The sequence below is a fragment of the Falco peregrinus genome, chromosome 8 (genome assembly GCF_023634155.1).
Source record: "Falco peregrinus isolate bFalPer1 chromosome 8, bFalPer1.pri, whole genome shotgun sequence".
Lineage (NCBI taxonomy): Eukaryota > Metazoa > Chordata > Aves > Falconiformes > Falconidae > Falco > Falco peregrinus.
Window position 1 is genome coordinate 24,597,079 of NC_073728.1, and position 17,457 is coordinate 24,614,535.

Sequence of the window (17,457 nt, forward strand, 5' to 3'; positions counted from 1 at the left end):
ACCCTGAGAACATTCTTCAGACTAAATTCCTGGTCAACCACACACAGCACAGCCCTACACGTAGGCAGAGATTTCATTTCCTTCCTTTCATGTTTTGACAGGCTACCTCAGAGGCCTATGTGTAGACAGGAGGATCTGGAACCGTATTATTCTCCTAGCCATTCTCAGTAGTACCTACTAGGAGAACTATAGACAACAATACGCCATCACCAGCAAAAAGATAAAACAACTTTCCCACTAACAAGGCAACATAAAGGAGATTGCTGTTACCAATATTGATGGAACTCAAGCGCAACCTTAATTTTAGAGAAAACTAAAAGAAGAACTGCCAAAATTAAAGTAGACCATACTAAAGCATTAAAAAAATGTGCGTATGCAGTATCTGAGAACTATACATTTGAACTTCTGAAGTTAATAATTGGATATGCCTTCTTTTCCTGCCTGAAAAGAAATTAAGATCATTTAATAAGCAGAGCAAGAAAATTATCCACTTATGTATACTTCTCTGTATTTGAGGGAAAAGGACTGAAAAAGACCCCATAATTGACACTTGCTGTAATTCTCTGTCTTAAGACCTACTGACCCCAGACTGAAAATGAGGCAGCATCACATGCCTCAGTGTTTGCATAGAGTACGTTCAAGTATTGGCCGCTATTTTAGACTGTCAGTGTTTAGGGATTCCTTTTCTCAAAAGCAATTGTATCCTTTAGTCTGTTGTGTGAGTTGTTAGATCGTTTTGAGCAGCAATTCAATAATTGCCTGTGTCTGTATTTCTGATAACCTAGATCCTGAAATTCATTGGTAGTAGACATTCAGTTATCAGAAAATCTTTCTGCAAAGAACCAACTTGTGCTCCTTTTGTGAAAGTAATTTTGCTCATTGTTTGGGGAAGTTTCAGAACAAAAGTATTGTTGAATTAACCCATGCTCTGGAAGATATCCTGTCATAATCAACCTACCTTACCTGCCCTTGTCAAGAAAGTCTCTCTCTGTTTGGAATAGGTCAACCTATATATATATACTGAAAAATGACATAGGTTTCATATTCTAGCCAGACCAGTCATCTACTACGATAAAACTATTCAAGATTTTATTTTCTTCAATACTCTAAGATAGTTAACAGGTTGTACTAGAACATGGGCAGTTCAGAGCTTGGTTTAACTTGTAGCCTAAGACAGGTTGGTATGTCACACCAGGAAACAGTTCTGACAGTTTCTACACCTCACTTAATTTCTCTCGTGCAAACTCCTTGTGCATTTGAGCTCCTTTGATTTGATTTTGCAGTCTAAATCTAGAGAAGATTGAGTGTAACAGAGTAAATCTAGCTCACAGCTAGGGAGCCTGAGAGCAGCTACCACTTTTTTTCTTTGGCTAATGCATCTTAAAGCAGCTTCAGATGCTGATTTCTGCATAACTACTTCATCAGCATGAAAGTGACAATGCTACCAGAGATGCTATAAAAACTGGCTAACCAATTCTTTGAGAAGCCATCATGACCTCCAAGTTGCTGTCTCTTAGGGTTGCCCTTCCACAGTGCTCAGGATAGGAAACTAGGAATCCCATGTGCATTGACATGGATAAATAAACTTCAGGATAGCACATAACACCTACCAGTAATCCCAAAGCCGCTAAAGAAATTGTAGTTAAAGTAAAGATCTCTCAGTTGTAGGCATTTCTCTGACTTTACCACTGTGTCTAGTATGTAAATATACCTTTTCATTACTAGATATATAAGAGTACGTTCACCGTGGCAAAGCAATATTCAAGCCAAATATCATTTCCCTTCTGTGTTATAGAATGCTTGCACAGAACAAATAGGGGAATTACTTGCCAGGCAAGTGTATTGGGTTATTAAATAAATCCTTATTCAGATATGTTTTTGCTGGAATACCCCATTTTCAAAATCAAATTTATATTGATGGGGCAGGAAATTTGCAACCATGATCGTAACTGTTAATAAAGTCTTTTTGGAACCATTCTTTTTGGGTATTTTTTCCCTGCCACAAAATTCTATATGATGGTACTTAGTGTTTGAGAATTGCAATTTTCTATTAAGATTTCCCATCTCAATACTTATAGAAAAGCAAGGCTATTAATTATTCTTACCAAGCAAGGCTATTAATTATTCTTACCAAGATAGGCTTTTTCCTATACTTTTTCCACAACACTATTAACCAAAACATTTAATTTTCATGAATTCTAAATATTTTCTCCTTTGATCTCTCAAAATATGAGACAGAATTTAAAAAGGCTTTCAGAGGGCAAGAACAGTCAATCTGAATTTGGGACTTTGAAGATAACTACATCTGCAAATAGTTTAGAAGTGTCCTTTCTCATCTGTAGTATATTTTTGGATGAGGGTTAGCTGAGATGGCACAGAGAATAAATGCAACCAACAGATTAACTCATTTGCAAATTACTTATTCAGTGAAGCAAGGCTTGAAAGGAGGAAACGGAATGTAAGCCTGGAATTGTGACTAAGACTCAACTGCTTTCCTCAGTTGCTCTTGGCAAGCCACAATCATACAAATCTCTGACTCAGCATTAAGAAGAATTTGGCAATGTAGTCTTCAAATTCAATAAACCATGAGTATTTTAATGTAACATTACCTGTATATTTATAGTAAATTGCTAGTTACATCTCTAAAAATGTTTTAGTATTATAAGCCAAGATAAATCTGCTCTAACATCGTACCTACACAAATCAGGGGTTGTTAATTTTCAAATAAACATAAATTTTCAAGTATGTCAGGAAAGCTTCCACTGACCATTCTAGTCTATATCAGGACAGCAGGCCTGGGACCCTGAATTTTGCTTTATCACAAATGGTATTGTTACTGAGCTGAGTAAGGAAGTGTAATGTAAACCAGACAAATTCTGAATGGGTCTCCTGATAGCTTTAACTGTAGTACTGCAGGGGAGTGTTGAATGTCCAACACAACATATAGCTCATTATCTATACACTGAAGAAGAAAATATTGCTACTCTAAAGTATTCAAATTAAAAAGCAGGAAATAAGGATTCTAACTTTGAGTCCATTTATTGTATATTTATAGAAGAATAGCAAAAAGCTACTCATTTAAGTTTTCTAATTCATACCCAAGAGTCTTAGCAAGAAGCAAAATTCTGAGTATTCTTTCCAGCTGAACTGCAGTTAGACATCTAAATCAGTAATGCAGTGTAACATGGACATATTAAATTGGTGAAGCAGAAAAGACCATCTGGACCACCATGAATATGGCTAAAATAGAGTGCCAGCAAAAAGCCTTTAACAGTGTCTAATGCCAGAAAACCTTATGAATGGTATTTTTAAGTTCAATGTAATTTGTGAAAAATAAATTATAGTATGTTTCACTTTTGATGCAATAAGCTTTCAAAATTTATTTATAAACTGCTTTACAACCCAATTTATGTGCATTTAAAAAAAATATTTTTTTATGTACATCACTAATTTCAACTGTAAGTAATGTGTTCAAATATAATGTTAGGCAAAACATGCATGTTCCCAAGGTGCACTCTGCTGAATATCACTATACAGATTGAAAACTGGCACCTCTAGCTGCTGTTTAGAACATGCATGACTCTGGTTTTATGTAATAGAGTTATCTGTCTACTGTACTGTTGTGTGCATATATGCATTAGAGCAATAGACTGAACACTAAATAGTTTGAATTCAACAAGCTTTTTCAGAAACTTTCAAGGAAAAATAAAGGAAGATCGTTACGTGGATTTATATTTCAAAGAAAGGAAAAAAAGGTTGAAACAAAGGGCCAGATTTCTAAATACTGAGATGTTATCAACAGTCTCACATTTACTTTATTATTTAATACATTTAAAATTAGTTGGATCAAAAAGGTGCAAAAGTGAGATGAGAATGTTTGCGGATGTCACAAAATTATTGAGAATATGATATGAGATTTACAGACATGATACTGAGTGGCCACGTGATAAAACAACAAATAATTTTTTTTACAGAAATAACGATAGAGACTAAACTATCTGCTACCAACCAAGAAATCCCTCAGCTATTAAGAAAATATTTTAAGTATAGCACAGGCTAGGAATAGAACTCAAAAAGGCAATAAAATATAACAAGACATATCAAGATGACTTCTGAGAAATCATTTTGCTATTGATTCACTGTGGAAAACACGTAGCAAAGTGAAGGGTGACAAGGAGCTATTAGATAAATAAAACCATTTATGCAAGACATCTGATCTTTCAATTATTTTGTTAATTTTTTTTTTAAAAAAATCTTTTTCTAAACTATTTACTCTGTTTTCTGTATATCTGTCCCTGTGCCCCCACCTATGAGTTGTATTGCACAATACCTTAAAATATTTACTAACTGGATTTGGTTTTATTAGAAGGACAGTTTGTAAATTTTACAGTTCTTCCTGTTTTCTTTATTTGCACCACATTTTACACTTCCTCTCAGCTACTGGTATTTCTCACCATTACACAAAATTGTTAGTTTTACACACACTCAGAATAGCCTAACCAGCCACTCAATATACCAAGCCCAACTAAGCACACACCCATGCAACTGTACAAAAAATAATTGCATTGAAATAGGTGCAACTAAGGCTCAAGACCTGTGTTGCTGCTGCTGCTTCTGGCATGTTCCTTTACTTTTCATTTTAAACTCATTCAAAATAAGTGTTTCATTTAACAGTGAGATGTAAGTATTGGAAAGGATTTTGGAAAAACTGATACACAACTTATTTTTCTTTCCTGAATGATTAGCACTGGTATCTTCCTGTTTAATTTGTAGCCAATAAATCAATAAATCAGCAGCACACTTTTAAGCGTAAGGAGTTCCACTAATAATAGAATCCACAAATAGCTATTTCAGAATAACAGCTACAAAGCAGCTTGATGTGTTCTAGCAGTCTTTTATAGATGCATAAATTTTTTATTTAGAAAGGACCATCAGAACAGATAAACCTTAACTCTTTTAAGACAGACTGTAAAATCAATGCTGCTATCCCTATTCTGGGCTAAATAATTTATGTCTGACTGAAGTATGAAATCCTGAAACACCATAACTATAACAAACTTACAGCTATATAATATTTCCATATTTCCACATTCCATTGTTAAGTATTGCAGTTTATTGGGGATAGGTCAATTATTTACAGCTATTATTATGCCCTCTGACTGTGTGTGAAAAAGCAGGTTTTCATGACAAGAAACTAATATGTAATATTTTCTTCTTTTGTATGTATTTACCTGTAGGCAGACTTTTTGGGTTCCGGTTACCTGGATTGAGACTTTTAACATACAGAAAGCAGTCCTTACCACAGGAAGATCCTGATGCAGTGATAGTCGATTCATCTAAGCACAGCGATGACTCAGTGGCAATGAAGCACTTTAAATCACCTACAAAAGAAAGCTGTAGTCCTTCAGAAGTGGATGATACAAAAGCACTGATTCAACCCAGTAAATGTTCACCTTTGGTTAATATATCAGGACCTCTTGACCATTCATCACCTAAACAGCAATGGGACAGACTTTACCCTGACATGATAGAGACAAGCAATCCACTAACCCATTCCAGATCAAAGGAAAGTATTTGTAGTATACGGAGAGCATCTTCAGTACATGACATAGAAGGCTTTAATGTCCATCCCAAGAACATTTTTAGGGACCGTCATGCAAGTGAAGGTATGGTAGAAAGACAATCTGTATTCTCTGGTGTATTAAGAAAGGAATTATTGCAATTTTTCATAGTACTTATCATCACTTTCTAAGCAAAACTAAATATAATGAGCTTTATAAATTCAAAGGCACACTAAAAATATTAAAGGCCCAAATACGTCAGGCTTATTTACACTAAATACTGCTTTGCATGTTTAAGCAAACCAATGAAATCATGAGGTGGCTTTTAGAGAAGATTATATAGAATAAGACAGAAAAATTGAGCCCAACATTCCTAAAGCTAATAAGTGAATATTAGTAGCGGGGGGTGGGGGTGGGGGGAAATCAGGTGATCAAGCTACAACTATGTGCACAATTTTGTCCCACACTCACATATATTATATTGTTTTTGACTGTATGAAATCCTACTTCAGAAATGGATCAGTTTATTTTTTTAAATCTGTAAAGTGTACATTGTATATTCACTGATCCAACACTGAGACATGCCTTTTTTCTCACACTCGAGAAAATATCCTCAGCAATTCCATTGAAATGCTTTCTGATTACTTAGTGAAATACTTGGTGAAATGGTGAAATGTTTAGTGTAAAATTCATTTAAGTGTGATTTTTTTCTTTGTGTTAGCATATTCTTGCAAACAGAAAAATTTAAGATGTTTTCTCTGTCTTCCTTTTCTACTGTCTCTCCTAATTACGCAAAGTCATGGGGTGTGGTCTATGATTTCCTGTTGGAGAAAGGGAGTTTGAGAAAACTGGGAAACAGCTTAGCAAACAGAGGTTTGAAAGCCCTGTGAATGGAAACTGGCTTTCAAAGAAAAGCACCACATACACAAAGCTTTTGCAGCTACTGATGATCTAATGCCTTGAATTGCATCCTTTTTATTCAAACAAGATGTCAAAGAATGTATGGGGAGTATGTTAAGATTTCAAGAACATATGTTATGTAAGACTGTACAGATTCATAAATTAGCAAAAAATTAATTTTCATTTTCAGTGATTGCCTGTTTTCCTGCTATTCATTGGCCACAAGTGTAAAATTCCTACAAGTTCTCCTGCCTTTTGGAAGGTCTATATCAAGGGCTCTTTGCTTCTGTACATGTCCTAAAATATAAATCTGTATGCTCTGTCACCCAGATTAACTCCTAGAATAGCAGAACTAATTGTTCCTTCCAGTTATTCTTCCTGTATTAAATACAATGGCTAAATACTTATTTTCTCATTTCTGTTTAGAATCATAGAATCATTTAGGTTGGAAAAGACCTTAATGACCATCAGGTCCAACTGTTAACCCAGCACTTCCAAGTTCACCACTAAACCAGGTCCCTAAGCACCACACCTCGTATTTTTTAAACACCTCCAGGGATGGTCATTCCACCACCTCCCTGAGCAGCCTATTCCAATGCTTGACCACCCTTTCAGTAAAGAATTTTTTCCTAGTATCCAGTGTAAACCTCCTCTGGTGCAACTTGAGGCCATTTCCTCTCTTGTTACCTGGGAGAAGACCTACCCCCACCTGCCTACAGTCTACTTTCAGATAGTTGTAAAGAGTGATAAGGTCCCCCCTGAACCTCCTCCTCTTCAGGCTAAACAACCCCCGTTCCCTCAGGCACTCATCATAAAACTTGTGCTCCAGACCCTTCACCTTTCTCTGGACACGCTCCAACACCTCAACATCCCTCTTGGAGTGAGGGGCCCAAAACTGAACACAGGATTTGAGGTGCAGCCTCACCAGTGCCAAGTACAGGGGGACTATCACTTCCCTTGTCCTGCTGGTCACACTGTTTCCAATACACACCAAGATGCTATTGGCCTTCTGCTGGCTCATGTTCAGCCAGCTGTCAACCAGCACTCCCAGGTTCTTTTCCACCAGCCAGCTCTCCAGCCACTCTTTCCCAAGCCTGTAGCATTGTATGGGGTTGTTGTGATCCAAGTGCAGGACCCAGCACTTCTTGTTGAACCTCATAGAATTGGCCTCAGTCCATCTATCCAGCATATCCAGATCCCTCTACAGAGCCTTCCTGCCCTCAAGCAGATCAACACCCCTGGCCAGCTTGGTGGGAAACCAACTTGATTTCTTCTGGTTCTGATATTTTTCAGTTCAAATAAACCTGAAAAATCAATTAGATCCATCCTAAACCATACCATTTTGCTGTATTTCATGTTCACATTCAAGCCAAGATTTCAAGATCAGGATGTGGAGGCAAAAATGCTAGGGTTGAACATTGGCATGTCTTTTGGACCATTGCATAAGCTTCATCTTGATTTCAGCTTCCCTAGATATTTAAACTAACCTTTCAAATAAAACACATTTAAAGGTATCTGTTTTGTCAGTTTCTATTTTCAGAACTGATTTTCATTAAAGCACTTCCCAACTGGTGATTCTTCATATAGTTATATGATAAAAGTGTGTAAAAATGTTTGAATATTGTCTATAGTGATAGTGGTATAAAGCTCATGCAGAAATCACCTCATAATTTAATACTTGCTGTGTGAAGGAGCAAAGATTTCTAGCTCCATTTCACTAAATAATATTTTTCAGATGTTAAATACTAAGGAAAATGAATTTTACTCTGAGGATTTAATAAGCTGTTTGAATTCCTATGGCCTCTCACATGATTTGATCATTTACAGTTTAAATAGATAAAACACTGCCAGTCTCATTTCATTCTGCATAAGCTACAAAATAGTAGGGAATCTAGCCTTAAGTTAGGTCATACATAGACATTCTAAAAAAGTACAGCAGAACAGAGGAAGGCTTTCAGAATCGCATTAGAATTAGTAACTATCCTTGATGCCATCTGCTTCCAAGCATATTAGAATTTGACACCTTATGCTGAAAAGATGTTTAAATTTAGCCAACAAGTCCTGCTTGCCTTACTCACTAGTGAGCCATAAAACCCTATTGTTGCTATAAAATTATCCATACAAGTTAGGCAACCAGAATTCAGCCTAAATCATCTTCTCTGGGCTCACAGATTCTGAGCAGAAGCTGTAGATACTGTAAAGCCCTATGTAAAAGTACAATAAGTAAAAGTAAATTAAGGTCTCAATGGTTAAATTATTACCCGAGGAAGCATAAGGTTTAATATATTTCTCAGTCCTTTTTTTTTTTTTGATCCTAATACTTCTGAATTTTTCTGAATCCACTAAAAAACTACCAGTGTCTGAAATGCAATTCAGTATTCAAACTTTATTTCTTTCCACTTCTTCCAGTCCAAATAATATTAATTGCATCAGCATAACAGAATTCTGACAGGCGAGAAGAGTATTATTTATACTAACTACAGTAATTCACCCACAGTGATTTTATTTTTTTTTTTGGAAGATAATACAATTGAGAATATAAATGATTTCATGTGTTAAATTAATTTATGCATCCTAGTTGCTTATAATTTTAAAATTATCATAGCTGTGGCCATTATATGCTGAAAGGCATTACAGTAGAAGTGACAATTTAGGATTTTAAATTAGTTTCAGTGTACTCTACTGAGCTCCATTCTAAATTTGCCTATTTGACAACAAAAGCAGCAGGGCAGGAGCTGTGTCTGCCACCCACACTCCAGCCAAGCCCTTCTCACCTGAAATGCCAGCAACCCAGACTTCGCAGGTGGGTACAGGTTCACAGGGACTCCAGCAATTTTACTGTCTTCAGAAAGTGACCTTAGCAACATCGCTGCAGTCTTCTGAAAAAACAGCAGGCTTTTTAGCCTAACCCAGCCTACAAAGTCTGTGTTACTGCTACAGAGGCCCAGCACAGAAAGGCCGAGAGGAACTAAACACTCCCCCACACCCACGGTCCCGAGGGCCCAGCTCAATGTCCTGTGCTCCCCAGTCCTCGGAAAGCTGAGAAAAAGCCGGAGAGGCAGCAGGTGTGACATGACACCATAGACAAGACCCAATGCCACCTCCCATTCCCCTCACAGTAGGAGACCAACGCCTTTCTCCAGAGTGGGGCTGGAGCAGGGCCCTCTGCAGCGACAGCTGCCACTGGGGCAGAGAGGGCACAGGCACCTCATCTTCAGAGGTGGTCTGTCAGCAGGAGACAACTGCAGGTGAATATCAGTTTGAGCCTAATGCTTCTTTGAAAGCTGATCATGGTGGCCAGCAGCACACAGGGGGCAGGGCTGCATCCTGAGCCTGGCCCCTCACCCCTTGCCTGCCCCGGGGCTGCTGCCCACCCTCATACCCCCTCCGAGCTGCCACAGATGGTCAGGGGCATGACACAAAGGGAGGGTGGCCTGTGGGTTGTGTTGTGCACCCATAAATAGGGGTGGCATCTACCTATCCACCCAAGTGGCTTCTTTAAAATAATACTAAATAATAATAAAACCAACAATACTAACAGCAACAATATAAATATTCTCCCTAAAGAAGTTTGACCTCATGAGGGGATTTGGGCTGGGTGTGCCTGAAAGGACAGAGAGCTTTGCCACTGTTACCTTGCAGAAAGGTACCTAAGAGATGAAGAAACATTTAAGGTATATCTTTGTCCTCAGTGTTTCTCTAGTAGTCACTCAGAAAGGCGCTGCTCAGCTTGCTGCCGTAGTAAAAGCTTTTCCTCCTGTGAGGCCTGGGCAGGCACGGGAGTCCATGCAGGGCTGCCTGCGCAGCCCACACCCCCTGCAGCCGGCTGGCCCATGCCGCCACCCGCAGCTATGCACGCCTCGGCCTCAATTACATGTGACTAATTACTGCTTCATGGGTTACCACTTTTGACCTCCAACCCAGCACCGGACATGTTACTATTAAGGCAAGTTAGCTAAAGGCAGTCCTACTACCTGCTGATCCACTCCTAACAGTTTCACAGAGTCTCTCTCAATTGTCAAAGTGACTTTGTCTTTACTGAAAGTCTACATAATATAATCAAAGTGGTGCAAAAGTATTTTGATTCAAGCCACACGCATATTTTGAAGCAGTATTTTCTGCTTTTTCTGATGCAGATTTTAGTTGTCTTTTTTCTCTCTTTTTCTTCACTTTTACTATGCTGAAAACCAGACAATGGTCGCAATATCAAAGGTAAAGTATACATCTAGACTATACCTTCCAGTGTCTCAAACAGCCGCACTTTTTGGCATGTTACTTTGCCTGCTGTACGAAATGTTCAAATGCAACATTCTCATGCTGGCCTCTCTAGGGCCAGGTGCATTACTGAAATTATATTTGTTAAACACAGTTATTCCCTTAACTATTTTCTCAAAGCACTAACTACCAGTCCCTGGAAAAAGTGAAGGCATAGTTAAACAGTCTTTTTAGTTAATCATCTGTTAATTCAAAAAAAGAAGGGAGGGAGATAGAACATACCACAGTTATTTAACTCAGTCCTGTTGTCCCTAAGCAGGCAAAACTTCTACTGAAGCTACTACCAGGAGTTTTACCTGTGAAAGGTAGTATAATTGGGTGGGGCCACTAACAAACGATCTATTATTATAAGGTGCTTAGTTTTCAGTTAACTATCTCAAAAATAAAATAATTGGTAATCAGGAGCCTTGTGGAAGTATCTTCACTTATTCCTCTTTTGTCTCTTTAACACTAGTTTCACGTTCCTGGATGGCAGGGGGTATGGTTTCAAGCTTCCTGTAGTATTAAAATGTGCATGCATGAACTTCATTGCCAATTTCATCTTTAAATAACATTTAGTGCAGTTACAAAGTTGTTTCTATTCACCAGCACTGACCTACATCTTTTAAAAGCAATTTGGACATAATTCTTAAGTGACTTCCTCCATTTCTAGAAAAACAATTACTAAAGCGTTCAGTTTAATTACAACATTTCTCGCTATGTCTGAAAACTGGTTTGTGACTTCATGCATGATGCAAAAAGTGTGTGTACCTGGTAAAGTCTTCTCTCCAAACTGCATGCAGTGCATGACCTAAATTCTGTAAAGCGATCCATGGACTATGAAATCATTGCATTTGCGTCATGTGTATGTTGGCAAGATCTTGGCGGGGGGGGGGGGGGGGGGGGGAAATGCAGTCTCTGGTCTCTGTACTGTAAACCAACTTTTATAAATGTATTTCCTGCTGGTGAAAGATGATGATTTGATAGCTCAGGAGAGTGAAATCATTTCTCAATGCATTATGTAAGCAGGGGCAATGGAATCCTACCATAAAAATGGGCAACTCAACCTTAAGGAATTTCCTTTGTAGGGTAGGCAGAAGTGTGTCATTCTCCCTGGTTATTCAGTTCTTGGCCACTCTGCTGAAACTGTCAATCAGGGTGCCAATTAGTGTCAATTATGATTTTTTATGGCCCTGTTTTTCTGCTTCCTGCTATGAGAGTATAGCAGAGATCACCTAGCTGTCAAGTATCTGCTCAATTGCTGCCAGCCTAGGCTGTACTTAAGCTAATAATATCTTTCAATTAATTACCAATATCAATGAGGTACATACATACCTGCCAACACTTTTTAAAGCAAAAGAAAGTGGTTAAAAGAAGCAAGTTTGGTTTTTTTTCTCATGTGCAATTAACTTAAGCCAGGTGTGAGGGAAGACCAGGCCTCACTTCAAGAATTCTACAAACAACAACAACAAATAGAATTCAGCACTGTCTGAAGCATTTCCCCACAGCCACCTCCAGGCAGCCAGTTGCTTCAGATTTCACTCCTTCACACATTGCAAATACAATCCAGCTGTCCCACTGTTAACTCTGCAATTTACCCCATAGGCCTAATCCTGTCCCATTGGCTGTTCCTGAATCGTAGCACCCGTTCTTGTTCCCCTCCCAGGAAGACAACAAAAAAACCAACACAAAAAAACAGTAGAAGAAAAAACTTCAGAGTGTTCCCCATAATAAAATTAGGATGCAGTAAGGTTCTCATGTGGATCTGAGAAATACCTGTTGATGCCACACCTTAGATACATTGCAAGACTGGGATTTTGTCTTAAATCCATAACTGCATTTAGCTCTCACTGTCTAAACATCTTTAGAGTTCTGTTTTCCACTGTCATTCTCAAAAGCAAATTTTCCTTACCATGAATATTTTTGGTTTCTGAACTAACTATGATGACAGTACAAAACACATATACTAATCGTTTATATTGCTTTCTTGTTGTACAAAAAACTCTGTCCAATATTGAAAAGAATAATTGTAATGGATATGTACCTCATGAAGCATACAAACTCCGTATTTTTTGTCTATTGTGGTTCACTGAAGTAGTACAAGATGTTTAAGTATAAATTCAATACTCCTTTAATATTCTACATATGTGTATCCCTATTGTTTTCAATATTTTGTGGTAATGACAACTGAAGAAATACATTTTTTAAGTTTGTGATACTCCAAAATTACAGGGTTTTAGGACAATGTTAGTTTAATATTTCCATTTATTAAGTATGGAGTTACTGGATAAATACACAGGGATAGAGCAGGGATCTACTCAATCTTGCATCTACCAGAAGGTGGTTTTGAACTATCATGTATGCATGGGCAATGGTATGGATGTGATAACAGCCTTTGCTCAGTCCAGTCAATCATGTAATTGTGCATCTTTTCTCCACTTTTATAAACAAATGAGTATATAGTCTTTATATTCAGCCAGAATTATAATGGCGAATACCAGCATACCCATTAACATGAAAACAAGAATGGATGCATTTTGTACTTTGCAATCCATTGACTTTATAAAAAACATTGGGGGCTATATGTAAAGGAAATTTCATGTTTACATCCAATAATAGATTTGATTCTCGTTAACACTAGAGTTATTTTTAAAATGTAGGTAATTTTTACTACTAACAAACAGTATAGTGAAAAATAGCTTTTAACTACCCCTTTAACATATCCTACTTTAACATTAATGATAACTTATATTCTCTGCATTTGTCAAATACTAAATATCTGTTCTGATTTTTCAGGGCCTTTTAATCATATCAAGTCAAGTCTGTTGGGATCCACATCGGATTCAAATCTCAACAAATACAGTACAATCAACAAAATTCCTCAACTCACACTGAACTTTTCAGATATCAAAAGTGAAAAAAAATCTTCATCTCCTCCTTCTTCGGAGAAAGCAATTATTGCACCTAAGGTGAAAGACCGAACGCACAATGTAACAGAGAAGGTTACCCAGGTAAGGTAATACCCATTATTCTGGTTCCTTTCCAGTTTTGTGGAGGCAACTATCAGTGCATTCAGTAGATTGTTACTCTTTTCATGAATGGTTTGGATATCTCCAAGACAATCTGAAGTATTTGAGCCATTAGATAATACTGCTAACAATTAAAATTTTTCAGTTCTCCCTTTTCCAATGGAAAAAAGCTGTAGTATGCACCAAGTGCACAAGTCAGTCCACTAGTTCCAGTGATTCCTGTCAGTTATAAATGTTAGTTTCATTTTCTTTTCTTTTTCTCAGCTTCATGAATTACTGATTAGTACAAGGCACAACATGATAACAAATGGTAGGTGATTGTGCCACTGGTAAAAATATCATAGTTACACGTTGTAATTTCTGTTCCAGTTTTTTGGGTTTTCATAATGCTCTTTCATGTGAGTATCTTTTTCATATGTGTATGTCAAAAAGGCTGTCAAAATGAACCAAAATGAAAAGCAGATACCTTTACACTGGATGCATGATATATTCTGTCATACTTGGGAATGAGGCATACAGTTGAAACAAAACTGAAAACAATTCAAGATAGCATATTTCTTCACTCTAAGACAGACACAATGTCCTCTGAAGACAACAGAATTTTTCAGCTAAATTCAGTATCATTGTTATTTGTGTTGTAATGTCAAATGGAGATTGGTGAGGACAGGTTACCTATGTGCAACATACTGAAAAAAATACTAAGACGTGACACTATCCCAAATATCTTCTATGATCTTAGTAAGCAGACCATTGGCCCTTAAATGCCAATCCACTGACAGATGGAAAGAGGTTAGAAGTGCTTTACATTAGACTGCAGAGATTCCGCAAGGAAGATACTGCCAAGAGTAGCCTTTGACTTACTGCTGACCTGCCTTCCATAGACTGGACTGCTGCTTCTCTGCCTTGGCACTATGCCAGACATTGACCATGCTCCTACTCCCTTTGACAGTTATAAAAAGGAAATGTACACCCTCCTAGAGAAACAGAGATAAAAGTTCTATCAGTTCTATCTTGAGATTAGTTAGTGCCTAAAGAGTAATTGGATTTTATCTTTCATATATTTTGTCTTTGATAGCTAACTTGAGTCTGCAACCATTGTACTTTCTTCCATGGTCAGTTGTGAAAGATTTAATCTCTTCCAGATCCATTTTGATATGTTCTAAATAATTCACAATAGTTATACATAGAAATCTTTTCACAGATAATATGGCAAAAATATGGCAAAAAGTCAAGTTACATTAAAAAGACTAATTTCTATAAGTTATGTAAGCATAAATCAAGCCTGATTGTGGTGGGTTTTTTTCCCCCGAGATTATGACTATTTAGTGCCAGAGTGCCAAATTTCTATGTACTAATGACACTGTTACAGGGTGGGGGGGTGTGAGGGGTGGACAGGGTGGTGGTGGTGATGGTGGTGGTATGAATTTTAAAAAAATCTGTTTATTCTCTAAACAACTTAGATGTTATGAAAAGGTCCAATAGAAATGGCTTGGACCAGCTAAACCTTCCAGGAACATTGATACTAACGAAATTCAAAATTAAATTTGAACTGCTCTATAAAATCTTTACACTTCACAAAAGACTTCCAAATTAGTTCAACATTGGTTTATGTCCTTTTCTAGAACTATCTCAACCAATGTGCAGAATACATTTTGTTTAGCAAGTGCTGATAACATAGCATTCATCATAATTGGAAAGAATTCATCACAGCTGTTCCTTTTTCTCTTATATTCAGTTATCAATGTTTTTAGTTGCTGTTGCAGCCTAAACTCTAGGATTAGGAACAGGGAGAATCTCCTAGGAGGTATAAATGTAGGTCTACTGAATTTGATAGTCAAAGATCTAGTTAGCTAGTTATTCATGAATTAGATTAGAAATAGACGTTTAGAAGACAAAAGAGGCTAGTTTTAGTTCTGTTTATGTTTTTAATCCCCAGTGATTTCAATATGTTTTATAAGAGCAATTTGAAGGTTCCATTGCATGTCTGCCTGTAAGTACCTTTGTAAAGCTTTTCATAGGCCCATAGATCCATTTTGTATCTGCAGAATAGTGCAAACATGGTTATGGAAAGTTTGAACACAGTGTTTAGAATAGAATATGGCAGGAACATCAGATGAGCTAATTAGGATATGCTCATGCTGGCACAGTCCTCTGATACCTAAATCTGTGAACCAGCATTAAAAATGTACAGAGAGCAATATGACCTATTTAATCTATGGGACAATATAAGTAAAAGAGCAAATGAGTATAAAATGGGCATGGTAAGTTAAAAGGTCATCCTTAATCAGAGTAGTGACATTCTGAAATAGTCTTCTAATAAAAGAAGTTAGGGCAGGAATTCCAAATGTCATTAGACAGAGTGTGAGAAATGTAGTAAAGGGATAGATAACACAATGTGCTTTTCTGGGATTGCAGGATTTAGTGACATGGAAGGCCGCTTCCACTCACATATTGCACCATTGAAACACCCATCCATCTCTTTCTTTTTATTCCTTATTGTGTATCTCTCTCCCTTTCCTTTCCTCAACTTTTATGACAAATGTGGTCATATAACTGCTATAACCTGACATCTTGCAACTCAAAATACAGAGACATGGGTTTTGCTATGCAGCACACTGAAGTATCAATATCAAACTATGTATCAGCGTCATAGCACACAAGTTTTTCTTTCCAGAGATAACAGCTGTATGACTTCTATCATATCCACAAGCTGGAGAAGGAATTCTGGTAGTGCATACAGTAAAAGAGGATGGGATGGCACATAGGTAGAGGAATAATAATGAATAAAATGAAATTGCTGTGGCCATTGTGTTTAGAGGAAGTTATACAGTTTCAGAAAGCAGTTAAAGAGGAGTAAGATGCTTTAGAGTAAGATTTTAGTGGAATAAATTAGGAGCAGACAGGAGAATAAAGTTTAGAAAATAATTTCAGAAGGAACAGAAGATATTGTGGGACAGTGGTTGATACTTTGAATGAAAACTATGAACTTTGAAATACAGTGGAGAAAAAAAGATTTCAGTGCAAAATTTAATAAATAAGCAAATAAATATACAAATTCAATCCTCAGCATGTTATTTTTTTAAGTATTACGAATAAATGGATCGTTTCAAAAAGTGCTAGGTTATACATTCTACTGCATAGTCCCTTCCAATATTGTCTTACTACTTAACAGGAGTGTTAGGACATTATGTAGAGAAGAAAACTGCCTTAAGATAAAGCTTGCAGTGAAGTGCTGCACATGTGTGGTCCTGAATAAGTAGATACTGCGATCACTTGGCCTTTCACTTGGGTCTTTGGTGATCAAAACTCCTTGTGCAGGGTAGCATAACATCTTCTGGATGCCTGTTTCTGTATAAAATTGACTTTTACTCAGAGGAATACCTCAGTAGTATCCAGATAGTCCTTATTGAAAAAATGGCATTGTCAAGTTCCAATACTTTTTTTTTTGTCATTTGTCACTAGAATTAAATTTACATTTCCATTCCACTTTATTATTTTTTTTCCTTTTGATGTTTCACATTCTAATTTCCAGAGGTGCTAAGCTAGACTCTCTTCTAGAAGAGTCTCCACTTACTTTTTTTCTTATTCATTTTTTTGTCAGTCTGCTTAGGGGGGCAGTCTGTTCAGGGGGACAGTCTACTTTCTGCACTCTTTTGCACTAATAGGTTTAGTTGGGGTCCTGCCACTGATCGTTAGGAAGAGACAAGTCTTCC

At 37.2% G+C, this 17,457-nt stretch overlaps 1 protein-coding gene across 1 annotated transcript in view; it reads left to right on the forward strand.

Annotated features, from left to right (window-relative positions):
• The window catches only part of KCNH7 (potassium voltage-gated channel subfamily H member 7), a 233,447-nt gene that overhangs the window by 147,120 nt on the left and 68,870 nt on the right, over nt 1-17,457 (forward strand). Inside the window, exons 5-6 of the mRNA XM_027782345.2 lie at nt 5,238-5,666; nt 13,512-13,726. Of these exons, the coding sequence (XP_027638146.1) occupies nt 5,238-5,666; nt 13,512-13,726 (644 nt within the window). The remainder of the gene's footprint in view (nt 1-5,237; nt 5,667-13,511; nt 13,727-17,457) is intronic.